The 26,505-nt window shown below is 45.8% G+C and overlaps 3 protein-coding genes across 10 annotated transcripts in view; all 3 read left to right on the top strand.

The window, feature by feature from the left end:
- Positions 1 to 8,239, top strand: part of Ggnbp2 (gametogenetin binding protein 2) — a 34,425-nt gene extending 26,186 nt beyond the window's left edge. For 5 of the 7 annotated variants that reach the window (XM_047546404.1, XM_047546406.1, XM_047546410.1 and 2 more), the window contains 6 exons: positions 963 to 1,157; positions 3,786 to 3,933; positions 5,094 to 5,219; positions 5,301 to 5,449; positions 6,412 to 6,660; positions 7,606 to 8,239. In XM_047546404.1, coding sequence (XP_047402360.1) covers positions 963 to 1,157; positions 3,786 to 3,933; positions 5,094 to 5,219; positions 5,301 to 5,449; positions 6,412 to 6,660; positions 7,606 to 7,809 — 1,071 coding nt within the window. In that variant the 3' untranslated portion in view covers positions 7,810 to 8,239. The remainder of the gene's footprint in view (positions 1 to 962; positions 1,158 to 3,785; positions 3,934 to 5,093; positions 5,220 to 5,300; positions 5,450 to 6,411; positions 6,661 to 7,605) is intronic. The other 2 variants (XM_047546407.1, XM_047546408.1) reach the window with 2 other exon arrangements.
- Positions 8,240 to 10,258: 2,019 nt separating this feature from the next.
- Dhrs11 (dehydrogenase/reductase 11) lies at positions 10,259 to 18,246 on the top strand. 2 transcript variants are annotated; one of them, XM_047545298.1, is made up of 7 exons: positions 10,261 to 10,541; positions 13,245 to 13,454; positions 14,791 to 14,885; positions 15,541 to 15,670; positions 16,302 to 16,394; positions 16,600 to 16,665; positions 16,787 to 18,246. In XM_047545298.1, exons 1-7 carry the CDS (start codon positions 10,395 to 10,397, stop codon positions 16,826 to 16,828), a joined length of 783 nt encoding a protein of 260 aa, XP_047401254.1. In that variant the 5' UTR covers positions 10,261 to 10,394; the 3' UTR covers positions 16,829 to 18,246. The 2 variants fall into 2 exon arrangements, with proteins under 2 accessions (XP_047401252.1, XP_047401254.1); XM_047545296.1 differs by having other exon boundaries at positions 10,259 to 10,541; positions 16,600 to 18,246.
- Positions 18,247 to 18,438: 192 nt separating this feature from the next.
- Mrm1 (mitochondrial rRNA methyltransferase 1) lies at positions 18,439 to 26,092 on the top strand. The gene is given in 6 exon segments (XM_047545107.1): positions 18,439 to 19,211; positions 19,426 to 19,519; positions 23,235 to 23,294; positions 23,296 to 23,368; positions 23,468 to 23,587; positions 23,835 to 26,092. Coding segments are annotated over 6 exon segments (1,071 nt in total). The 5' UTR covers positions 18,439 to 18,660; the 3' UTR covers positions 24,008 to 26,092.
- The last annotated feature ends 413 nt before the right edge of the window (positions 26,093 to 26,505 follow it).

Here is a 26,505-nt window from a genome sequence, read left to right on the forward strand (position 1 = left end):
AATTGCTGATTAAAAAAGATGTTACTGTGAAACATAACTAATGAAAAGTTAAGAACAACAAAAAGTAAGCAACAAAATTAGAAATGAGTTCCAGTTTGTCTGATTTCCAGTAGTTTGAAGTAAATGGGATATGCCTGCCATGATGTAAGAACAACTTCAAGGGACTGTGGGTATAGTTCATATAGTTCATTGGTGGACTATTTGCCTGGCATGCACAGGGCCCTGAGTTTGATCCCCAGCACCACACACAAAAACATATTTTTAGGAATATACTTAAGGCTCTCTTTAATGCTACTGTTGGATTTAGTACTTGTGATTTGGTAATATTTTTCATACAGTATACATACTTGGCTAGTAAGTACTTTGTATGTAGCAAGGCATGGTTGTAACTTTTTAAGTGGGTTGCCAGTTCCTTGTGAGAAAGAAATGGAAATATTTCCACAAGCCCATGAACTTTAAGCACCCTGTTCTGGAGAGTTTGAGATTTATACTAATTTTTGTGGAACAGATTTTTAGTTCTTTTTCTTTTTGTCTGTCTTGTATCATAAGAGATTAGATCATCTAATCAGGCTAAATACTGTGTGTAAAGAAATGAATTACTCTTCATTCTGCATTGTTCAAATTCTGAAATTTAAAAGTAGTCTATTGCTGGTTTTGAATAGGAGTATATGTAAGTATAACTTCCCCAGAGGAATTAGTTGTATATTGACTTTCTGAATGGATTTTTAAGACTGTCATCATTTAAGATACTATAACAAGCGCAAGGTCCTGGGTTTGATCCCTAGCAGTGCAAAAGGGAAAAAGGAAGATACTAAAGCTTAAGATTCTTTATGAAAACTGGTAAAATTGCAGCATGAAATATCAGCTGGGTGTGTGTGATATCATTTAAATTTAACAAACAAGAATTTCCATGGAAAAATAGTTATGACCAATATTTATTCTCCAAATTGTTTTTATAACAGATGACTGTGGAAAAAGTACAGGGTATTAGCCGCTTGGAACAACTCTGTGAGGAATTTTCAGAAGAGGAACGAGTAAGAGAACTCAAGCAAGAAAAGAAACGCCAAAAACGGAAGAATAGACGAAAAAATAAGTGTGTATGTGATATTCCTACTCCTTTACAAACAGCAGATGAAAAGGAAGTAAGCCAAGAGAAGGTAGTATTCCTTAGTACCAACTCATAAGTGTATAGTTGTTGCTTTGGATAGAAGTATCGTTTTTTGCTAGATTTGGGCATTTAAAAATTTTTTGATACTGGGCATTGAACCCAGGAGCACTTTACCACGGAGCTATGTCCCCAGTCCTTTGTATTTTTTATTTTGAGACAGGGTGTTACTAAGTTGCTGAGGCTGACCTCGAACTTGTGATCCTCCTGCCTCGGCTTCCCAAGTCACAGGGATTACAGATGTATGCCAGTGCACCTGGCTAGATTTGGGCATTTTTACTGTGATTTTCCAGATGTGAGTTCCTACAGATGGTGTGCTGGCTTTTTCTGTGTAAGCCAAATTTTTAATGTCATGCATTTGTTTTGTACAATGTTGAATAGTTATCTCTTTACCTGACTTTAGTGTGCTGTTAGATCAAAGTAAAAATGTGGAATGTTAGCTCTGTGCATGACCTAGAGCAATTCTCAACTTTTTGGTCACAGGATCCCTTTACAGTCTTAAAAATTAAGGTGCGCAATGAGGTTTTAAAAAAATATTTAACAATACTTACTGTATCAGAAAGTAAAACAAATATTAAGTTATTTATTCATTTAAAAATCATTAGCCTTGCTGGGGCAGTAGTACACACCTGTAATCCCAGTGTCTAGAGAGGCTGAGGCAGGAGGACCACAAGTTTGAGGCCAGCCTGGGCAACTTATTGAGACATTGTCTCTAAATAAATTAAAAATTTAAAAGAGGTGCTGGAAATGTAGCCCAGTGGTAGAGTACCCCTGGGTTCAATGCCCAGTGCAACAAAAAAACCATAAGCCCATTATATGTTAATTGGTTGACATTTTTTTAAAAAATAACTATTTGGGAAAAAAAAGAATATTCTTATTTTTACATTTTTGCAAATATATTTAATGTTTGACTTAAAAAGGATCAGTTAGGTCGTTGTATCTGCTTCTGCATTCACTTGGTTTCTGTTGTTAGCCTGGTTGGAAGCATGTACATCAAGTCTGGTCTCAGACATATATGTATATGATAAGAAATGGGAGGATTATTTTACTATAAGATTTTTCATATAGTTGCATATATTCTTTGATACTTCAGTAAGTTTTAGTTTCTGAAAGATTAGTTGTAATGTGGAATTGGACATTTTATGAATGACCTTTTTATATCCTTTTTATTTTTTTTGTGTGCTGCAAGGAATTAAATCTTGTGCATGCTCAGCAAGTGCCTTATCACTGAGCTACATCCCAGCCCTCACACTCTGTTAAATTAAAATACTTTGGACTGTATTACACTTTGAAGAGATCTTTTACTCATGCATGTAATATGCATTGGAATTCATTTGAAAGATACTGGTTCAATGAATTATACAGATCATCCAGATACTGACAGTTCATTACATAATGTTAGATAATCACATATATTAAAATCACTACTGGTCTCATTAGATAAGTCTTAAGTAGTATAACTGTGTGGGGTGCACATCTGTAGCATTAGCTACTTGGAAGCCTCCAAGAATCAAGATCATGGAAGCCCAGAAGTTTGAGACCATCCTAGGAAACATGGTGAGACCCCCATCTCAAAAGAGAAAAAAAGAGAAGTCACATCCTATATATTAGGAAGCTTCAAGTTTGCAACATTGTATGCAGATTTTTAAAATTCTGACTGTTGTTTCAAAAGTCTGAAATTTATCATTGTCAACCATACATCCTCCATTGTTCTCCTTGAAGGAACAGACTTCTTTTTATTTTCAAGGAAATGCCTGCTAAATATCCAAATCTGAATAGCCATAGTTCTCTCATTCTTTCAAGTGAAACTGAGGTTCCAGGAAAAGCAACTAGTTCAGCTTGCTGCTCAGTTGCACAAGTACCTTTCTTTGAGTCAGGCATTGTACTTCGGTGTACAACATAAGTGCTTTAAATATACTTTCCATCTGTTACGTAAAGTATATAAAAGACCTCTGTTCATAGTTGATATCTAATAAAATGAGTATTTTTAGTACTTCCATCAGAGACATTCATAAGGTGGTATGGCGGCACATGCCTGTAATTCCAGCTACTCAGAACATTGAGGATCCAAAATTCAAGGTGTATCTTAGCAACTTAGTGAGATCCTGTCTCAGAATTTAAAAGATGACTTGGATTTAGCTCAATGTTGGAGCTCTTGCCTAGCATGTAGTAGGTCCTGGGCTCAAACCCCAATCATAAGTGAAATATCTTTTATTTATTTTTGCTGCAAGTGCATGGCAAATGAAGAATATGATGACTTTTAGTATATTTTTTAGTAAACCACTGCTTGATTTGTGCTAAGGCATCAATGCTTTTGTATATCAATATAAGTGTTAATACAGTGAAAAAGGCAAATAACATCTGAGTATTAATAATAAAAATAGTTTTGACCTAGGAAACTGCCCTGGGGGTCAGTAGACCACACTTTGAGATAGCTGCTATCCTAAATGTATTTGATACTGTTAACTCAACTTACTCTCTGATGGTTCACTGGCTTGATGATTTTTCATGAGAAAAATCTTTTCAATTGGTAACTTTGTAGCTCCTAATTAGTAAAAATTGAAATGTGGTCATTATGGAGATTAATCTTTTTACCGGCTCTTAATGTTCATCCTTAAAGGAAACAGACTTCATAGAAAATAGCTGCAAAGCCTGTGGCAGTACCGAAGATGGCAATAGTTGTGTAGAAGTAATTGTTACCAACGAAAATACATCATGTACCTGTCCTAGCAGTGGCAATCTTTTGGGGTCCCCTAAAATAAAAAAAGGTAAGTAAATAATTTATTTTTAAAATTTAACTCTTGCCAGACACAGTGGCACATGCCTGTAATCCCAGCGACTTGGGAGGCTGAGGCAGGAGGATCAAAAATTCAAGGCCAGTCTAGGCAACTTAGTGAGGTTCTTAACAACTCAGTGAGACCTTGTCTCAAAATAAAATATAAGAAGGGTCTAAGGATGTGGCTCAGTGGCTGAGCGCCTCTGGTAGCCCTCCTACCCCCAACCCCCCAAAAAATTAACTGAGCCTGTTCTTTCCTTTTTTCTTTCTTTCTTTTATTTATTTACTTATTTTTAATTTTGATTCATTGTACACAAATGGGGTACAACTTTTGTTTCTCTGGTTGTACACCTGTTCTTTCTTTTAAATAGAAGAGCTTGCTGGATGTGGTGGTGCACATGCTTGTATTCCCAGCTACTTGGGAGGCTGAGGCAGGAGCATCATAAGTTCACTGCCAGTCTGGGCCACTGGTTCAAAATAAAAATAAAAAGGACTAGGGATGTAACTTGGTATAGAATATTCCTGGGTTCAATCCCTAGTACCACCAAAAAATATTTTTAAATGTAAGAACTTTTTTTAAAAAACATTTTTTGTTGTAGATGGACACAATACCTGTATTTTATTTATTTATTTTTATGTGGTGCTGAGGATGGAATCCAGTGCCTCACATGTGGTATGCAAGCTCCCTACAACTGACCTACAGTCCCGGCCCTAAATGTGAGAACTTTTTAAGAGATTTGGGGATCTAGAATTTAAAAATTGCTTTATAGTCGAGCATGATGGTGTAGACCTGTAATCCCAGCTGCTTGGGAGGCTGAGGCAGGAGGATTGCAAGTTTGGGGCCAGCCTCAGCCTCAGCAATTTAGCAAGGCCCTAAGCAACTTAAAGAGATCCTATTTCAAAATTTAAAAAAAAAAAAATTGCTTTGTAGTCTTGCTAAAAGCATATACTTTAGTCAGATACTTAATATTTCTTTTTGTTCTTTAATTTGTTACTGTTTGACAAAAGCAAAAAGCTGTAAATCCCTAATCATATTTACATTATTCACTCATTTTCAATAAACCACCAATTTTGAAGATCATCTTTGGTTCCTTGTCCTAAAATAAATCCTGGTATATTAATTGTAACTCTCACCTGGTTTTTTTTTCTCAGGCATATCTCCACACTGTAATGGTAGTGATTGTGGATATTCATCTAGCATGGAGGGGAGTGAAACAGGTTCCCGGGAGGGGTCAGATGTTGCCTGCACTGAAGGCATTTGTAATCATGATGAACATGGTAGGTTCAGATTAATCTTCCCAATTATTTCTACATAGCTGACTTAAGACCATAAGTAAGAATGATTGTTGATTTTTGCAGGTGATGATTCCTGTGTTCATCACTGTGAAGACAAAGAAGATGATGGTGATAGTTGTGTTGAATGTTGGGCAAATTCTGAAGAGAACAACACAAAAGGAAAAAATAAAAAGAAGAAAAAGAAAAGCAAGATGTTGAAATGTGATGAACATGTAAGTGTCATAAATTGCAATTTTAAACCTCTGCTGTTGAGAAAAACCTGTTTTCCTTGAAGTATATGTATAGCTTATCTGCTAGGATTTGTTTGTTTTTGTTATTCTTTTAAATTTTTTGTTCTTTTTAGTTATACATGACAGTAGAATGTAGTTTGACATGTTATACATACAAGGAGTATAACTTGCCATTCTTGTAGTTATACATGATGTGGAGTTTCACTGGTCATGTATTCATATATGAACATAGGAAAGTTATGTATGATTCATTCTACTCTTTCCTGTTCCCATCCCACCTCCCTTCCCTTTATTCCCTTTCGTCTAATCCAGAGTACTTCTATTCTTCCCTACCCACCACCTTATTGTGTGGTAGCATCTACATATCAGAGAGAACATTCAGCCTTTGGTTTTTTGGGATTGGCTTATTTCACTTAGCATGATAATCTCCAGTTCTGTCCATTTACTGGCATATGCCATAATTTCATTTTTCTTTATGGCTGAGTATAGGATTTTTTTTTTCCCCCTTAGGATGAGTATTTCATGCACTTCCATTGTTTGCTCATCTTGTGGTTGTTTGTGTGTATGTAAGGTCAGAGGGTGGGAGTGGGGTGGGGGGATATTTGTCCAGGAGTCTACAAATTAGAAACCCAGTTCATTCTCTTCATAATACTTTTTCACTTATTAGCTTTGTAGTCTTGAGCAATGTGTTTAGTTTTCCAATTTGTAAAATTGCATAATAGTCTCTTTCATATTAGGTTCTAGGAAGATGAAATGAGATTATATGGCAGATTAGCATAGCATCTAAGTTATGCTGTGTTTAGTAAATGCCAGCTACTGCTGTTACTGAGTTTTCTTTCTAAAGATTTAACACTCCATCAGGTCATTCTTTTTGTTTTTCTTCAAAGAATATTTGCTACTATTCCCTGCCTTTTCACCTGGGAAATCTTTTCTTGTGGTTTCAGATCCAAAAGCTTGGAAGCTGTATTACAGATCCAGGTAATCGAGAGACCTCAGGAAATACCGTGCACACAGTGTTTCACCGAGACAAGACCAAAGATGCACATCCTGAAAGCTGTTGCAGTGCTGAAAAGGGTGGGCAGCCACTGCCTTGGTTTGAGCATAGGAAAAATGTACCACAGTTTGCAGAACCCACAGAAATGTTGTTTGGTCCTGATTCCGGAAAAGGTGCCAAGAGCCTAGTTGAACTCCTTGTAAGTAGTGCATTATGCCTTATTGTGGATGAGGGGATAGTATTTCAGGGATACAGGTGGGAAGTAGGGAGAGGCTTTTTAAAAATGTAGGGTAGTAGGCTGGGGATATAGCTCAGTTAGTAGAGTGCCTGCCTCGCAAGCACAAGGCCCTGGGTTCAATCCCCAGCACCGCAAAAAAAAAAAAAAAAAAGTAGGGTAATATTCCAGTATTCTTTTGTGACTTTACTTCTTCCATTCGTGGTTTATATAACTGCTATAGAACATATTTTTTTTCCTTCATCTCAAAGTTTGGAGACACTGCTTGGAAGAACAGAATAGAGTTAGCATTTAGTCTAGGAATCTGCCTCCTTAAAGAGTTTTATAAGCAAATTTTACCTGAGTGGCAATTTTTGGTAGCTACCCTTCTAGACCAGAAGAGAAAATAGAATCTAAACTAGAACTTGCATTCTAGTTTACTTCCTTTAGGTGTTATGTGATATAAAAGCAGAGCTGAGCTTAGAAAAACCTTTATAATTGATACCAACTCCTGAGACTTTAGATGAATTATACCAGATCCTAAGTGATGGGGGCGAGGGTAGTGAGGGGTCCCATATGCATGGGAAGTTTGATTCCTGTTTGGTTAACTAGTTGTAACCATTCTAATTAGTCATTTTTTTTTTTTTTTCTTTCAAAGGCAGACACCTATGGTGTCTAGGATAGGCATCTAGGATAAATTGTAGATTCAGGGTTTCAAACCTAATAAGAGTTGGATTTTATTCTCATTTATTACTTTCTAAGACAGAAGGACATGATGCTTATTTTGTAAACATCCCAATTAAAGAATTTGTGTGACTGAACTGAAACAGAAAAGCTAAGCTGCTTTAATTTTTAGCTGTCCTTCTAGTATATCAACATAGCATTTTGCATTCTTAAAGTCATGGTATTAACTACTGCTTTAATTTGCAGGATGAGTCTGAATGTACTTCAGATGAGGAAATCTTTATCTCACAAGATGAAATACAGTCATTTATGGCTAATAACCAGTCTTTCTACAGCAATAGAGAACAATACCGACAGCATCTGAAGGAGAAATTTAACAAATACTGCCGCTTAAATGACCACAAGAGGCCCATTTGTAGTGGCTGGTTGACAACGGCTGGAGCAAATTAAATAAATAAAATAGCTCTGTCTTTCAATGAAACACTCAAGATGACTACTGCGCCTTCTCTTTCAAAAAAACTTAATTTAGTGACTTATGGCAAAATTTTATCTTAAATCAATGTGATTCTTTCTTGTTTTGGGAGACGGTGGAGGTAACTTCATTAGTTTGTTCTTTCTTCAGGCTTGTGTCCTTAGTTTCGTGGCTGCGCAGGCCTGCCATATGATTTAAGCCATCTCTTTTCATTAAATGTTTCTCTTCCTGTGAGACTTACTAAAGCAACTTAGTGGCAAAAAGTAATGTTGTACTTATACTTCTGTACAGAAATGACAATGAGCTGAATATATGGTTTTACAAAGTAGACATCCACTTGCGAAATGTTTGGATGTAATGTTAAAGCGCAATGTGCAAAATTTAAAATAAAGAATATTTATTAATATGCATAGTAGAATTTGGTGTACATGTTTCTACTTACTGTGTGGCAGTACTTTAGTATTTGCCACTTGTACATGGTACTTGACCAATGTTGATGTGGAAAGGATGAAGTGCATTTGAGGATAGAGATACAGATTGTTGAAGACAAAATTTTCCCTTGATCAGAGTTGGCAACTGAGAAAAGCAGTTTCTAGTCTTTTGTTCTAAAAGAATAAATTTGCTGCAATACCTTTAAATATTGGCTAGCATCTTACTTTGTCATGAGACTTTAATTGCTATTATTTAAAGTTTCCTAAGAGGTAACAGAAAACACCTCTTAAATTCAGAGGTTCTTACTGACCTAAAAGAAAGAAAAAACTTAACAATTTCAGTTAAGGGTTATCTAATAAATAATTACTCAACATGTGTGACTGGGATCAGAAGCCTATATACACTTGACTCTGAGTCCTATCCCCTCTCTACCACTATTATAGTCAGGTGTTCTTTTGAGATTCCTAAAAGCAATGGCTGGTTTTGCTTTAATCTTTGTCCTTGGGCCCAGAAACAGAATAGGCAAATGAGTGTTAGTTGAATTCATATTCAAAGGTCTTTTTCTTTATCTCTTTCTTTTGCAGTGCCAGGGATCAAACCTTGGGCCTCGTGCATGCTTTGCAAGTTCTCTATCACTGAAATACACCCTGGGCCCCAGAAACCCTTTTTCTTTGAATGAATAACTGTATAAAGAATGCAGAAATGAGGTAGTTTTCAGAAATTTGGTGGAATACCCTGAGTGAGCAGAGAGCAAAGTGAGCTCTACTTCAAACAAAACCAACAACTCAGGAAGGGGGAATGGAGAAAACAGCTTAGAAGCACATCCCTGGCCTAAGACTGTATCATGCCTTGGCCCTTTTCCTATCCATATACATATCTGTAAAATGAAGATAATGCCTGGGCACAGTGGTGCAAGCTTGTAATCCCAGTGACTCAGGAGGCTGAGGCAGGGGTATCCACGTTTCAGGCCACCCTCAGCAACTTAGAACCTTTCTGGGAAAAAAAAAAAAGGGCCGGGGATGTGGTTTAGGAGTAAATCACTTGGGTTTAATCCCCAGTACCACCAAACCCCTCCCCCCACAAATAAAAGACATGGAAGACAGATGTGGTGCACCTGTAACCCCAGCCACGTGGTAAGGCATTAAAAAGGGCATTTACTGGCTGGGGATGTAGCTCTGAGGTGGAATGCTTCAATAGCATGTGTGAAATCCTAGGTTTGATCTCCAGCACTGCAAAATAAATAAAAATAAATGATAGTGGATGCAGATGTATGTAGCATGCATGAGGCCCTGACTTTGATCCCCAGCAGTGGGTGCGTGTGTACTATTTACTAGGGTGGTTTGTAGAATTAGTTAATATATTTAAAGTGCTTTAAAAATTTGCCACAGTAAGCAGTCAGCACAATAAGCTCTTGCTGTAATCTGTGGGTACACATCGTGATATATTTGCTACAATGTCGGGGAAGTCGGTTCTAGGTCAGTTGGAGACAGTAGGGCCATTTGGGAACGAAATCCCCCAGTATTCGTGTACTTGGGGGTGTTTCCATTTTTAATCATTTAGTTCTCTTTGGCTATAAAGCCAACACATCAAGTAGGGCGAAAGAGAATCTTAAGATCACCCAGCGTTGCTGTCGGGGACACGACCTTATCCGGACTGCATCAGTCCCACTGTTGGGAGGGTGCTCTTATATCCTCATTTTGGCCTTCCCAGGATCAGGAACAGGGAAGGGAGACTGAACCGGAGACCACGTATATGCGTGTCCTCTGGGTTGGAGAAAGTCCCCGCTGAACTTATTTTCCCGTTCCTAGGGGAAAACCCACCCGAGAAGCAGGCCATCCGGCGCCCGCCCGCGGAACGACCTGTTTCCGGGAGCCGGGGAGGGGGCGGGGCAGGAAGGGCGGGGCGCCCGGCCTCCGGCAGGATGTGACCGGGCGCCGAGCACCGGAGGGCGGAGTCCTGACTGGAGGCCGGCCCGCCTGGGGGTGGGTCGAGGTGCGGCACCGACGCCAGCAGGTTGGCAGTGGCTGCTGCCGCAGTAACGAGGGAGCGGCCGACCCTCGGCGACCCGGGACATAGCCAAGCGACTGTAGTGCCCTGTTCGCCTAGAGAGGTGGGCGGGCGGGTAGGGATTATGGCCAGAGCCGGCATGGAGCGGTGGCGCGGCCGGCTGGCCCTGGTGACTGGAGCCTCGGGGGGCATCGGCGCGGCGGTAGCCCGGGCCTTGGTCCAGCAGGGACTGAAGGTGGTGGGTTGTGCCCGCACCGTGGGCAACATTGAGGTAAGGCCCGCCGGGGATCGGGGACTCTGGAGGACCTCGTTTCCGCGGGGTAGGCTCGGGTAGAGGAGAAGGAGTGGCCGGAGCCAGGCTATGACCCTGCCCTCACTTGCCTGCAACCCCGGGACCTTTTGCAACAGGCCTGGGAGCTTCAGAGATGGTTGCCTAGTGGAGGAGGTCTCCTGGATCCCTGATGGCAGGCTTCTACCTTCTAAGTTCGGACTTTTAATGAGTCATTTACTCCTGACAGCCCCCTGCTCCAGTGTACCAAGTCTCTGACCCCTAGCATTCTCTTCTGCTCCCCGCTCCTGGGCGCCCTCCTGCCCAGAATATTGGCCTGAGGGAAGGAAAACCCAGGGGTCAGGGCTAGGTAGGTAGCCAGGAAGAAGAAAAGCAAGCTTTCTAACCTTGGTGGCTGGGTTGACTTCAGGTCCTCAGACCTCACCCATCACACCAGGCAAAGTGCTAGCCAGATGAACAGGAGCTAGAGATTTTGAATGTTTGACCCAGGACTGAGAATGGGATTAGGGTGGGATCTTTTCTGAAGAACACCCTACCCCCCTCCAAGTCTGGCAAGAGGGATGACCGGAATATTTACTGATAAAGACTTTTCTCCAGTTCAGTTCCCCATGTAGGACTGTGTAGGTGAAATAGGATGTCAAATATGTAAACCCTGAAGGTACAAAACAATGTAGATCCAGCAGAACTCTTGTTTTTTTTTTTCTTAACAAGGGGTTGGAAACCCCCAGAGTTATGAGCGACAGGGTTCAGAAAGGAACTTGACCATTTGGGGACAGGGAGGAAGAAGACAAGAGAAATTTCCATTATAGGTTATCTTTGGATTTGCTCTGGCAAGACCACTCTCAAGGTGTGGGCTAGTGCTTAGTTGTAGGAAACTATCTCCACCATTGCTCAAAGTCCCTAGGTAGAGAAAGGATAAGGAGACCTTGGGTGGGGACAGGGCAAGAACATATTCAGGAAGAATGGTTCCCTCCCCTGCTGCTGATCAAAGGTACTCTTTATAACTTCCCAGATAATCCTAAGGTCACCTGGCTCCATCATTGCCCCACTCTGCCCCTCCCTTCTCTTATTCTAAGACGCTCAGGGCCCAGCCCTACCCTTGGAGCCTAGAGGATCTGGTCAGGGATTGAACAACAGGATCCCCTAATTCTGAAAGACACTCTTGCTTTCTTATCTATTCCCCTACCCCAAACTAGCCAGGAAAGGAAAAGGGAACCCTGAGTCCCAAGGGGATCCCCAGGCTGATCACGCAGCTCCAGAAGGACTATTTCATGAGGGGAGAATGTTCCTGCTTTGAGGGGACTGCCATGATTTCATTTCGTTTTTGAGGGTAGGTGAAGGAGATGATCCAAGTGTCACAGGTGGAGTAGTGAGAAGACAATGATAGAGAAACCGGTTCTCAGCTCCTGAAAATAAGGGGGAAGTTGTATGCCAGGGGAGGTAGGCTTCCTCTGGTCCCCAGCTGAGCAGGAGCTAGAAGTTTTCAATGTTTGACCCAGGACTGAGGGTTGGGGTTGGCATGGGAGCTTTTCTAAAAAGGACCCTCAGCCCCCAAATTCCAGGCTTCCTTACCCATAGCCTGCTTTTTTGGATTGATTCATTCGTGGATATTAGAGCAGAGTTTGGCTTCTGGCTTTCTTCAGAGAGAAACTATTTCCCGAGGTGGTTGTGAGCAGTAAAATCAGGCAGAGAGGGCATCTGAGTCCTAGAAGACTCACAGAAAGAGCAGAAATGAATTTCCTCTGTCACCTGATCCAACTCTTTCTTCCCAGCTTGGTTTGGGAGGAGGAAGGGACACTAGGCCAAGGCAGCTGGCCGAGTTGGCCTTCCGCTAGGGCATCCTGCACTCCCCACCACACGTCACCTTCACAAGTCTCAAATGCCCAGTCTAGCCTCCAAGGCCATGCAGCCTGTTTTCTTCCTGCTTCTGAATACCAGCTCCTTCTCAGCCGTCTCTCACTGGCTCTGCTTTCACAAGTCTTTCCTCTGGAGTTGCATAGGGGGTGCCCATGTCCCCTGCCACCTACTTGCCTCATAATCCCCAGGGAAACCTAGGGATAGAGGGAGGTGCACCAGAGGTTAAAGAAAGAATCTGTCCTGACATCCTGACCCCTTGTGGAGGTAGGGGGAACGAGGTGGGCAGTTGGGCTTCAGTGAGAGGTGTGTGTGTGAGAACACACCTTTGGGTTTTGCCACACTGACTGCGGTATGCAAGGGAGGGTAATGGTTCAGAGATGAGCCCTTCTGGAAGGGATGGATTGATATCAGTGGGGAAGAGAGAACTGATGCCTTGGAGTAGCCAGCTCAGTGATGGGTGGACGAAGCATGAAGTAGGGCAAAAGGTGCATCCTACCTACGGGCAGAAGACGTGTTCTTGTGAAGAAGAGGCAGAAAGAGATCCCTCTCATTCCCAGGGTCCCTGCCCTGCTTCTTCCTCCTTAGAATTGAAAACTTGAGTTTGTATGTGAGGTTTGTTCATCTGATGATCCACTCAACTTTTCCCCTCCCCTGGACTCTGACCAAAGAAGACAAGCTTTGGGGATGGGTAGTCCATCTATGTGGCCAAAAGGTGATGGCCAAAAGACAGAGTCCTATGAGTGGTGACAGGGAGCAAGGTCCAACTCCAGGTGGGGAGGTGTGGGAGTGAGCAGCTCACCCCAGTGAGACCCCTGTTGGGTTTCATAGGAGCTGGCTGCTGAATGTAAGAGTGCAGGCTACCCCGGGACTTTGATCCCCTACAGATGTGACCTGTCAAATGAGGAGGACATCCTCTCCATGTTCTCAGCTGTCCGCTCTCAGCACGGCGGTGTGGACATCTGTATCAACAATGCTGGCCTGGCCCGGCCCGACACCCTGCTCTCAGGCAGCACCAGCGGTTGGAAGAACATGTTCAACGTAAGGGCTCCAGGCCTAGGGTCTGGGTAGGGAGGAGAGCCAGGGGTCTAGAGCCGGAGGGCTGTTGGGGATAGGATATCTATCTAGTAAGAGTGATGTTATGGGATGGCGTTAGAGTATGAAAGTATTCGGAGAAGTTGAAAGCGATGGCTCAACAGGATGCTTCTTTCCCCTGCAATCCTTTTCACATCTGGTATCAATAGACAGTGTCTAACAGATGTTTGGATCTGGAAATGAGGGAGTGAGCAATGAAAATGAAAGCCCTGTCCTAGTGTCTTCCAGGAGATCACAGTCATGGCCTTCACCTGTAGCAAGTGGGTCTCTAAGCCTTGACCTCAACTTGCCCATCTGTTAGAGAAGGGACTTATTGAGTTCCAAAGGTCCCTTTCTACTTGAAGATTGCCTAAGTCTATTAAGATCATCCTAGGAGGCATCTTCTTTCTCCCCACCCCAGCCCCAAGACCTGGGAGATTTCCTCACAGGGAGTCCATTTCTCCTCCATCTGCACCACAACCCCATACTGCTAAGAAGGGGAGAAACAAGGCTGATGTCCCTGCTCCCATCTGCTGTGCCCTAAGCACCAAGGTGGGTCCACACGGAGGTGTTCTGTCCTGACTGCTGGCTCTGACACATGATAAAGAAATCTGCCAGCTGTTCCCTTTCTTCCCAAGAGGGGAGGTGTGAGGAGTTGCTGAAAACTTTATTTCTGCTTGTCCTGTGGAGTCAGGCAGGAGTGGAGTCAGGCCGGTGCTTCACAGCAGACACTGCTTCAGGCCTCTGCCCCATGAAGGAGGGGACTTGGGGTCACCTCTGCCAGAGAGAGCAGTAGTGACCCCACCCTCTGAAGAGTCTCTGTGCCTGGGCTCTGGAATGGGACCCAGGTTAAAGACAGGCATAAAAGGCAGTCAAGGGGGCCTCTCCTTCACAACTGTGGTCTCCAGGAAGATGTCTGTGGGTGGCAGGAGATTTTAAAGCCATTTTAGGAAGGATTTCAGTTGGTTTGGAAAGGAACAGGGACAGGGGCACTGTCCCTGAAAAGGTTGGCTCTTTTGGGCAAGAAAAGGAAATGATTACTAAGGCAGGGGTCCTTCTTATACAGCAGAGATGGCTAAAACAGTCTCCCAGGTCTGGGTGGGTTTGGGGAATTTACATTTGGCGGGGTGGTGAGGCCAACCAAGAGGAGCTGCCTCTGCAGTCATCTTGTGGGAGGCAGCTTTTAGTGGAGGGAACCTATGTAGAAGGCAGGGCGCCCTTGGCTTGTCATTGTTCTCTGGTTCTATCACCTGCTTAGTCAGGCCCGAGCTGGAGACACCCCCCTGCTCTCCCTGGCCCACAGGTAAACGTGCTGGCTCTCAGCATCTGCACAAGGGAGGCCTACCAGTCCATGAAGGAGCGGAATGTGGATGATGGGCACATCATTAACATCAACAGGTGAGGGCTGGTGGCCAACAGGGAAAACTCAAGTCACCACTTGCCTGCCAGGGCGGATGATCTGTTGCTGCTCACTTGCCCTCCTTGGACTTCAGTTTCCTTGGTGGTAAAATACTGAGAAGACACAATTCCAATGAGAGAAAGAATAATGTCAAGTGCCAGTCTCTGGTTGATTAGAATGGGCAGCACAGCCCCTTCCTTCTGCAGCCAAGCCCCGGCGCTTTCCTGGGACTGCACACGTCCAATCCTCAGGTCCTAGGAAGAACATCCCCCACTCCTAGAGGGCACAAAGAAAGACGACACAGGCTCAACCTTTGGGGAGACCCCTTCCTGAAGGTGACCTGGCCTATTCCTGCTCCTGGAGATCTCCCAGTAGAGCCATTTCAGTGAGCTACAGAGAGAGCAGGAGTCTTCTGTCCTGCATGACCAGGAGAGTCATTTGCTCAGTGAAGACACAGCTTCAAGGCAGAAGAAGGTTTCAGGACAATAACAGATTCAGTGGGCTGTGGGGGTGACCACCAGAATTCCCCTTAAATGGTTTCCCTGTTGTCCTCTGGGTGTTGTCCCTGTTGGGGTTGACCAGGATGGCAGAGGGCACTCACTGCCTGTTTCTGTGGAGTTTCACTTCTCTTTCTCCTTCCCTCTTTCTACCCAGCATGTCTGGCCACCGAGTCCTACCCAACTCCATGACCCATTTCTATAGTGCGACCAAGTACACTGTCACCGCACTGACTGAGGGATTGAGGCAAGAGCTTCGGGAGGCCCAGACCCACATTCGAGCCACGGTGAGGCTATGGCCTAGCCTTGGTGGGGATCAGGTGGGCAGAGGCCTTCCTGTCACCATGCTGCTGGGAAGCACATGGCCTGGGTGGGTGTTTAGAGCCTGTGGGAGTGGACTGGGTGCAGGACTCCTGGACTCTGTCGCTCTTGCATGGCCTTCCTCAGGCTTTGAGGTGCCTCATTTCACCAGTGACCAAATTTAGACTGAAGTGGGAGAGGGCTGACTTGAGGGGAATATAGTTGAGTGAAACGAGGGGAAAACAAGGGATTATGGGAAACCAGGTGCATAATGGCTGGATGCCACAACTCTGGGCTCCTTCCTTGAAGGCTGCATTATCTTGGGAAAATCTCTGGACCTCTCCAAGCCTCAGTCTTATTTGTAAAATGGAATTCACAGTTAGGAGCCTTTAAGACACACCTTTCTGTCAGTCACTTACCTGACATATAGGAAGGGCTCTACATAGTAAGGAACATGTGATCCTTGATGGTGGCAGCTTTGGAGGGAGGGTGTGATTGCTAAACATTGGGCCACCATCACCATGGAAGTCGGGGCCCTGTGGCCTCTATCGTTTCCTCCCAGCCTCCCCAAGGCCTGGCAAATCTCATCCCCTGATTAGGCCCTCTCTGTTGGCCCAGTGCATCTCTCCAGGTGTGGTGGAGACACAATTTGCCTTCAAACTCCATGACAAGGACCCTGAAAAAGCAGCTGCTACTTATGGAATCATGAAGGTGGGGCTTCCCCCTGGACCTGGTAAAGGCACAATCCCTAAGTAAAGGGAGGGAACCCGGCCTTCAGTCTCTACCCTTCTGTCCAGTTTGTCACCCCTTCTGGAGGGTTGGGGTGGGAATGTGGACACTGGAGAGGACCTCAATGGTGAGGAAGAACTCGGGTCCATTCTGTCCTTGTCTCAACCCTTTCCCCTGGTACTTTCAGTGTCTCAAACCTGAGGATGTGGCTGAGGCTGTCATCTATGTTCTCAGCAGCCCCCCACATGTCCAGGTAAGTCTGGCTTTGACTTTCCACCCGCTGGAGGAGCCCAACTATCCCCACAGGAGGGGAGCAGGGAGGCCTTAAGGGGTGGGGAATGTCCTGGCTGCCCCAAGCCTTGTGCCTTCCACAGATTGGAGACATCCAGATGAGGCCCACAGAGCAGGTGGCCTAGTGTCCTGTGGGGAGCTCTTCCTTCCCTCCCTACTCCTCATGGTTTGGCTCCTACCTCTGGATTTTAGGTGTTGATTTCTGAACCCCTGGATCCTACTTTATGTTTCCACCCCAAGGGCTAGAAAGTTTGAGGTTTTAATATTATCTTGTCAAATCATTTCCACTGCAAATGTGAAAAAAATGGGCTAAGGAGAGGAGGTGGGGGCCCTGATTGCTTTACCTATTGACATGCTCTGGGTTTCCTTCTTGGTCTCCTTGGCCTTTGCTCTCCTCAGTCTTCCCTTTGACCTAGCAAAGGAGATATGGCCAAAAGCGGGGCTTTCCCATCTTCTTGCACCCCAACCTCTGCCCTTCACGGTTGGGGTGGCAGAGAGAGACCCTCATCTTACATTTGAATGGTTATCCAGGGCTCCAGGCTTCCTTCTCTCCCTGCCCTGCTGCTCCCCCTCTCCCTCCCCTTCCCAAATCTCCAACGCCATCTAGGTTTCTGGGCTTCCGGTGGGGCCATCACTCCACTCTGACTGTGGCAGCAGAACACCAGGGCCTGGCTCCCAGTAGATTTCACTGTTGTAATTAAAAAAGGAAAATCACAGCCAGTCTGAGCTTCAGGAATGTCTTTCAATTCTTTCTCCTTCTCTGTGATCCAAGTGGTTTGTGTCTCTGAATTTCTTCCACATGGGTGGATGTGGGACATCACTTCTGGACTATGGATTACTTTAGGGAGCAGGAACAGGTTGGGTTGGGTTTTGAAAATGGAGAGGAGTTTGCTAAAGACAAAGAAGGCAAACAGGGTGTGTGAGGTTGGGAGGCCTGCTAGAATGTGCAGTGCTGTGTGAATAGCACACTAAAAACTAAGTACAGGCTGGGTATGGTGGTGAGCACCTGTAATCCCAGCAACTCCAGAGGCTGAGGCAGGAGGATGACAAGGTGGTGGTCAGCCCTAAGCAACTCAATGAGACCCTGTCTCAAAATAAAAAATAAAAAGGGCTGAGGATGTGGCTCAGTATCAAAACCAAAACCAAAACAATAACAACAACAACAACAAACTTAGTGCAGGAGCAAGATGGGACTGAATGAATACATGGGAGGCTGAGGCAGAAAAATAATGAGTTTGAGACCAGCTTGGGCAACACAGCAAGACTCAAAAATAAATGAGAATAAAAAAAAAAAAAATAAAGGGTTGAAAAGGTGTTTGCTAGACCACTAGGGATCTGAGCACTGAGCAAAGGAGTCCAGCCATTACCTGCAGGCCAAGGGCATCAGTTGGGCCAGTCAGCAGGGACAGGAGAGGCCGAGATATCACTTGGGAAGAGAATGAGTGGCCAAGGTTTGGAAGTATGGTTGGGGTCCTACCTGAAGTCTGACAAGGAGAAGCCTCTGGAAAAAGCCCCCAAATATGATGCGCCTGGATGTGGGGAGGGAGGCATCAAGACTGAATTGGTTGGACAGGAAGGCCAACCCATTCCTTAAATTGTCTTTTGCTGGCCGGGGGTTGAATGCTTCCTCCCAGCCTCATTGCGGATCCGCCGGCCTTAGCTGTGCGGTGCAGTTCTCAGCCAGCCCGACAGAGAGCGCTGTGGGAACGTCCTAGCAATTGGGCATGCGCGTTACGTCGCGGGGCAGGGGGTGGGGCTGCCGGAACCCGGAAGCGCAAGACCCACGTGGAAACCCGGAGGATGCTGTTTAGCTCCGCTGTCCGGTTCAGGGAGTCCTAGAGCAGGTCTGTTCGTCACTGGGTGAGGGCAGCAGTTGAGTCCTCCTCACCTGCACGTGAGGGACGACTTCCCGCCGGGACTAAGCAGGGGACTTCGAGTTCCCTGCGCGGCCTGCACAATGGGACTGCTCTCGACTCTCAGGGATATGACCTGTTACTGCTCAGGTCGCCTGGTAGCTCGTCATTTCTCCCAAGCGGCGCGGCGAGGGGAGCGGCCTGGCGGGGAGGAGCTAAGCCGCCTGCGGCTGGATGACTTGGCGCCGACCGTGCGGCTGGAGCTGCTGTTTGGCGTGTCCCCGTGTCTCCTGGCTCTGCGGGCCGCCCGCCGCCGAGTGGCCCGTCTCCTGCTCCAAGCCGGCAGGGCTGGAGTACAGGGGGAGCGGGCAGAGCTGCTCCGGGAAGCGGAGGCGCGGGACATTCCTGTTCTGCGACCCAGACGGCAGAAACTAGACGCCCTGTGCCGCTACCAGGTGCACCAGGGCGTGTGCATGGAGGTGAGCCCGCTGCGGCCCCGGCCTTGCAAGGAAGCCGGGGAAGTAAGCCCAGGCGACGACCACCAGCAACTTTGCCTCGTCCTTGAAGGACTCCAGGATCCCCGGAATCTTGGTGCTGTGCTGCGCTCCGCTCACTTCCTCGGAGTAGACAAAGTCATTATCAGCCGGAGAAACAGGCACGGATACCCCTTATTCCCCATGTACCCAACTTGAGTGTGTAGTCGAGTTCCTAAGCACCCTGCCCTTTGGGTAGTTCCTCAGCCAGGCCTCCCCTTCGCTAGAACTTGCACCCCTAACCCTTGGGAGCCGGGGGCGGGGGGCGGGGGGCGGGGGTGGAACACCAGGTTTGAGATTGCCCAAGCTAAAGCGGGGCACCGGGAATCTTTACAGCTGCCCGCTCACTCCAGTAGTCAGCAAGGCCAGTGCGGGGGCAATGGAGGTGATGGACGTGTTCTCCGCTGACGACTTGGCAGGTTTTTTACAGGTAAATGGAGAGGGGGAAGGAAAGAAATGAGCGTAACTCAACCTTTTTAATGGCACTCAGCCAGCAGTGAATGGTGGAAGGGGAGAGAAGAGGGCAGGTGGGCACTGATTCCTGTGGCCTTCTAAATCCCATTGGGAAGGGAAGGGTCCTGGAGTTTTCGAACCCATAGAAGGAACACTATCTGACGTTGGGGACTTTCTGGCAAACCTTGACTTTTACTGCACTCCCGGGCGGGGGATGTGACAGAGTGCTTGCCTAGCATGCACAAGGCCCTGGCTTCAATCTCCAGCACTCTTTCCCCCTTCTTTAAGGGTACTTCAGTGTCTCATTGCCTGCTATGTAGCTCTTCAGCAATGCTTGTTGTTGAGCTCTGGGGAGCTAGTGAACAGGAGATTTGTGTAGGGTCACAGGCTTGAAAGGATCAGTGAACAAGGGACCTGTATGCCTTTGATTTCTAGGAAGGGGCAAACTTTAGGAACGACCATTTTCAGTTGTTTCCCTTGCTGGACACAAGGGGGCAGTATTACACTGCATTTAGCAGCCCCTCTGACTCGTAGTGAGAAATTTCCCCACTTGAAAAGGAGAACACAAAGGTCTCCCAATGAAAACAATGCCAGCCACATATTAACTTCAGATTTTCTAGTGCAACATCAAACAGTAAAAATAGATTTAATTTTAGTCATTTATCCAGTATATCCAAAATATTATATTTTAAATATTAATCTTTTACATCTCATTTAACAATTTTCATATATAGCACACCTCTACCTGGAGTAGTCACATTTCCATTGCTTAGTAGTCACATGTGGCTTGTGACTGCTACATTGAACAGCACATTCCCAGTAGTGTCTTCTGGTTATACCTTCTTACATGGAGACCCCTTCAGAGGAACTCTGGCCAAGCCTAGTAGGAGATGGAGTTTCCCTTCCTCACTCCCCGCCTCTGAACAAGTAACTCTTCAAAAACAAAAGCACTCTGGAGAACACTTGCTCCAGTCATGGCATCTGCGCCCTCCCATCAGCAGCAGGCCCTGTAGGGTTGTCTTTCCTTTGGTTACTGTGGAAGAACTGGAGGTGCCTCAGCAGAGGCCGTGCTGGACCCCATCCCTTCCTGCCCACTCGAAGACACTGCTCCAGCAGTTTCTCTTGTCTCTCATTTTTTCACTTTCTCTCTCATCACATGCACAGACATTCTCTTTCCATTCTCTCTTGATCTCACACCCATCAGATCCCCAATCCCAAACTGAATTGAAGCCTTTGACAAGATCACCAGTATCTTCCACGTTGCTATATCCAAGAATCTGTGTTCAGTCCTTATCTGACAAGAGCTGTCGGGGTTCCCGGGACCCCTGGCCCTGGGCGAGCACATGGTCCCAAGATGGCGCCTGGCATCTTGCCAGTGCGGTTCTACTTTGAGAATAACAAGTGACGCTTAGAAGGTAGTTACCCTCATTGGGCCACTATATATGATCGGCGTGTGTACACTGCCTGCCTAGATTCACTGTATTGTTTTGTTTACGCTCTCCCTTCCCGCTCTGTAATGTGATTGGTTGCTTATCTCTACTTAGGGGCTGTAACTTCCCTGTTAGGAGGAGATTCTCCGTAGCGCTACCATAAAGATAGACACTGAATTAACGAGCTCTTACTGCCAGCATTTATGGCGTCATTCCTGCGGGTCGGGGAGCGCGATAAAGAGCCATCTGCAACATCTGGCACAGATGACCACTCCTTCCTCTCAGTAATGTTCTTCACCTTCTTCACCTGGGCTTTTAAAATTTTCCAGTGGTGAGCTGGAGCTGGAGCTCAGTGGTAGAGCACTTACCTAGCATGCGTGAGGCACTGGGTTTGATTCTCAGCACCACATAAAAATAAATAAAATAAAGGTATCATGTCCATTTACAAGAAAAAATATTTAAAAAATTTTTTTCAGTGGTGCTGAGGACTGAACCCAGGGCCTCAACCTGTGAGGCGGGCACTGTACCACTGAGCTGCACCCCCAGCCCTCTCTGTTTCATTTCCTCCTGCTCTCACCGTGCCCTTTCTTGGAGTTGACTTTGGTGATTCTTTCTCAACTCCCTCACCCCTAGACATTAACTTTTCCCAGGTCTCAGCCCTTGGATGTCTTTTCTGAATAAATTCACTCTTGTTGATCTCATCTAGTCTTGTGGCTCTAAATACCATCTATATTCATATACCTCCTAGATGTGTACCTGTTTTAGCCAGCTTTTTCACTGCCGTGACTAAAGGACCTGACCAGCACAATTGTAGAGGGGAAAAGGTTTATTTGAGGGCTCAGTTTCAGAGGTCCCAGTCCACAGACAGCAGACTCCATTCCTTGGGACTCAAGATGAGGCAGAGCATCACGGCAGAGGGAAACCGCAAAGGGAAGTGGATCACGTCATGATCAGGAAGCAGAGAGAGACTCCACTCTCCAGATACCAAATATATACCCCATAGCCAGGCCCCCAGTCAACCACTTCCTCCAGCCACAACCCACCTTCCCCCCAGTTACCACTCAGTTAATCTCATCAGGGAGCAATTCACTGATTAGATTAAGACTCACAACCCGATCATTTCTCCTCTGAACCCTTTGCATTGTCTCACATGTGAGCTTTTGGGAGATACTTCATGTTCAAACCATAATAGTATCCTAACCCAGATCTCACCCCTGAACTCCAGATTCACTCATCTGATTGTCTCCTCAGAAGCTCTTTTTTTGCTCCTAATAGGTATTTCAAACAACATGTCCAAAGCTGAGCATCTGTTCCTTCTGAAGCTTATCCAGCCCAACTGGTGGCAGCTCTATCCATATGGCCAGAAACCATGGTGCCATCCTTGACTTCCTGCTCTTATATCATGTTCCACCTGTCACCAAGTCTTTTTAGTTTTACCTTGGAGGTATTGCCACACTCTCACCATCTCCACTGCTACCATAGTCCAAAGGTGACCATAGTCCAGGCCACCACTGTCTCTTGATTTATTGCAGAAACCACCTGAGGGGTCTCCTTGCATCTGTCCTTGGCTGTCAGCATAGCAGGCAAAGTGATTCCGTTGAAATGTAAGTCAGACCATATTATTTTTCTGTTCAAAACCTTTCAAAGCCTTTGCATCTCAAAATAAAAACTCAAGTCTTTTAGTGACTTTCAAGGTCCTCCCTTATGTGACCATTGTTCTGTCTCATTGACAGCTCCTTACCATTCCCCACACATGCCAGGTGAGCAAGGCCTTTGGGTCTTTGCACTTGTAGCTCTCCCGGCATTCTTCCCCTGGATGTCTGCATGGCGCCCCCTCATCCTCTTCAGGTCTAACTCAAATGTCATATCAGCAAAGCCTTCCCCAGTCACCCTTCCACAGGCTGGACTTTTGTTCTGTTTGTTTGTTTATTTAATATTTTTTAGTTGTAGAGGGACATGATACCTTTATTTTATTTATTTATATGTGGTGCTGAGGATCCAATGTAGTGCCTCACATGTACTAGGCAAGCGCTGTACCTCTGAGCCACAACCCCAGCCGCTTTGTTCTGTTTATTTTGTGCACAGCCTCATTCTCAGTGCCTAGAACAGACCCTGACCAGGTCGAGGTACTTAATAACTATTGACTAAATTGAATGCATCTTTAAGCAAGGGCACATGTGGAGCCCAAGACTGGGCTCCATTTTCCCAGGGCTCTGTTGAAGATTTGTGAGCTAAAACATGGTATTTTCGTTCCTCTTTCAGGCCAAAGCCCAGCAAGGATGGCTTGTGGCAGGCACAGTGGGCTTCCAGGGTTCTGAGAGTTCCCAGTTCCTCCAAGACCCCCATCATTAGTTGCTTAGAGTTCCTCTGGGACCGGCCTACTCTCCTCGTGCTAGGTAGGTAAATGTTCCTGCTCTTCTGTGCTCAGATATATGTTTCCTGAGCACTTGGGTGTCTAGTTGGGGTTCCCTAACCTTCTGCCTTGTGCCCTGCAGGGAATGAGGGTTCTGGTCTGTCCCAGGAGGTACAGGCCTCCTGCCAGCTCCTCCTTACCATTTTGCCTGGGCGCCAGCTGCCTCCTGGACTCGAGTCCTTGAATGTGTCCGTGGCTGCAGGTGAGGCTGCTTCTGCCCTTTCCTGTTGGCCTCTAACCACACAAGTGCCGCTTTTCTCTCATCCATTTTCTGACTGATTTATCCTAAACAAGCTACCTGGTCTGTCTTTGTGTCAGTTGCTTTATGTGAAAAATGGGGAAAATACTTTTAGAGATGAAATGAGGGAGTGCCTGGCAGGAGTCAAGGGCTCCCCATACATACTCCTTCCTCTCCTCTGTCTCTCTCTTCCTCTTGTCTGTCTGTGCAGGAATTCTTCTTCACTCCATTTGCAGCCAGAGGAAAGGTTTCCCTGCAGTGGAGAAGAGAGAGAAACTTCTCCAAGACTCACAAGAATCACCAGCTACATCTGAAGGACTCAGAGTGACTCAGCACCCAGAATTGTCTTCAGGATCAGAAAAAGAGAGGCAAAAGCGGGGCTGAGGTGGACTGTCCAAGAAGTGCACGTCCTGGTGTTGGGACAGTTGCACATCCATCACAGGCTCTGATGTGCGTCTCTTCCAGAGTGTGTACCCTAGCCTGTGTTTATAGATCCTAGTCATTTAAACTATGGGGCAGGGGACTTTGCAGTAAAGATCAGAGGAAGTTCAGTTTCCTATTTTGCTCTGAACTTGCAGTTGGAGATGGTAGTTTGGTAATTTCCAGGATGGGCTAGGACAGAAAGCAAGGGGAAGTTGAGGCTTCAGAAGGAAATCAAGCAGCTCAGTCCAGGGGTCTGATTCCTGAACCAGGTGTTGCCTGCAGCGAATGTCGAGTGTTAGGATGCAGAGGGAGGCTGAGGGCTTCCTGTGGGATAGAGAGTAGAAATCAAGGGCTTCCCCACTGGGGGCCGTAAGTGCAGGTCTTCATCTTGAGGTGCCCGGAACCTTGGTCTGCACCTACCTACCTCACAGGGTTGTTGTGAGGAGCAAATAAAACATCACCTGGTATCCATTAGGCACTCAACAAATGGGCTGATCTATCCCAATTCCTCCATTAGGTGGCAGCCTCGCTCTTTGGTTTACAGTTCTGAAAATTTTGCAGCCACCTTGGGATACTCCTGGCTGCAGTCAGTCCCATTAGAGACAAAAAATTAGCAATGCCCCCGCCCCCCAACAAACACACATCCACATACACCCCATCTCAGGGAAGGAACTGATGAAGCAAAGCCCTTGGCCTGAGTGTGTGGGTGGTGAGGGTAGGATTACTGTTTATTGTGCAACCCTGTCAGATTTGGCATGCCTTCACCAAGGCCCCACAAGTTAAGCAGAAGCCACAGCATAAGTAATGCAGGATGCACTTCTCAGTTGTGGCTGCACGTTGGAACCACCCGGCAAGCTTAAAAGAAACAAGCCCAACACTGCCACCTGCAGTCGTGGCCAAGAACCATCAGAGCAGTGCTTCTCAACCTCGGCATTACTGAATCTTGGGGCCAGATTATTAATTCTTTGCTGTGGGAACGGTCCTGAGCATTATAGGGTGTTTAGCAGCATTCCTGGCTTCTAGGTGCTAGATGCCAGCATCTCTGCCCTCCCACCCTGTTATGAAACTGAAACTGTCGCGACATTATATCATCCCTGTTTGAGAACCACTGCACTGGAGCCTAGGCTGGGAGAACAGCAGTCCCTAAATCGTAATCCTGATCACTGTGATTTGAGGCAAGTTCCCTCCACACCTGAGCATCAGCCGATTCCTCCTTAACAGGGGAATAATACTACTTCCTGGATATCTGGGAGGATATGGAGAGCAACAGGAATACAGTGCCTCATATGTAGTAGATGCTTAATAAATAGTTTCTGTCTTTTTCCTTCAGACTCCATCTGGAGTGGATTTAGCTTGAAATTGTAATGGCAATGCCAATTTAGAACAAAAGTTGAACTTACTTAAAAAGGGCCCAAGTCACTTTAAATAATAGTTTTACTTCTGAAGAAAAAGGACAAAACCCCTTCATAAACCACTCTTTCCTACTAGCATCTGTCCCCTCTGGAACTCTGGCCCTGACTGCTGCACAGGTTCTGACCTCTGCTGAGCTAGCGGATACTATGATGCCTCTGCCACCTCTATGCCCTTGACCAAGAGCTTAGTGTAGTGATTTTCAAGTTACTATTTTTATTTTTTACTTAATTTAAAATTTTTTAGCATTGGTGGAAACTAGGAGCCATGGGGCCAGAGAGAGAGAGGGATGGCTCTTAGCATTCTAGACGCCCAGAAGGACCAGACCTAAAAACAATCTCAGGAAGGAGCCAGATTTCCATATTTCTTAAAGCTCCCCAGTTGGTATTGTATCTCTAGGTTTGAGAAGCCCTGATCTTTGAGTCACCTGTTCGTGTCCAGGCAATACTTCACGTTCACACCTGTGTCTTTAAGCTCTTGCCTGAAAGTTTGGGCCAGGATGATCATTAATCTGTCCTTAAGGGTCTTTGGAAGATGTTTCCAAGTCCTGGCTCCATGACATACTACTTAGCTTCCCTGACTCCTCCTCTGTCGATTGGGGGTATTGTCGTTCATACCAGCTGTCTACCACTTTCCCAGTAGCAGAGTTATAGAAATAAAATGAAAGTTATCAGTAAACATGTTCTGTTGTGCTGGAGTGTGGAGTGCTTGACTAGAGTGTGTTAGGCCCTGGGTTTGATTCCCCAGCACCAGGGGGGACAGAGATGGTCTGTGTACCCCAGGACCAACACATACTAATATAAACTTTGATGTGATGGTTGATTTTGTGTCAACTTGACTGGGACATTGGGTACCCAGATTTTGGCCAAACATTATTCTGGTGTTTCTACGAAGTTGTTTGTGGAAGAAATTAACATCTGAATCAACAGAGTAAAGCAAACTACCCTCCCTAATGTGGGTGGGCCACATCTAGTCAGTTGAGAGCCTGAATAGAACAAAAGGCTGATCATTCCCCAGGCCAAAGAATCCCTGCCTTCAGACTCAGCTGG

This window comes from Sciurus carolinensis, chromosome 3, assembly GCF_902686445.1.
Source record: "Sciurus carolinensis chromosome 3, mSciCar1.2, whole genome shotgun sequence".
Classification (NCBI taxonomy): Eukaryota; Metazoa; Chordata; class Mammalia; order Rodentia; family Sciuridae; genus Sciurus; species Sciurus carolinensis.

Excerpts from the sequence above, each read along its gene's own strand:
- Dhrs11 (XM_047545296.1), top strand. The coding sequence starts at position 10,395 with ATGGCCAGAGCCGGCATGGAGCGGTGGCGCGGCCGGCTGGCCCTGGTG. Across the intron at positions 10,542-13,244 it reads GCACCGTGGGCAACATTGAG|GAGCTGGCTGCTGAATGTAA; the intron begins GTAAGGCCCGCC and ends TGGGTTTCATAG. Across the intron at positions 15,671-16,301 it reads AGACCCACATTCGAGCCACG|TGCATCTCTCCAGGTGTGGT; the intron begins GTGAGGCTATGG and ends CTGTTGGCCCAG.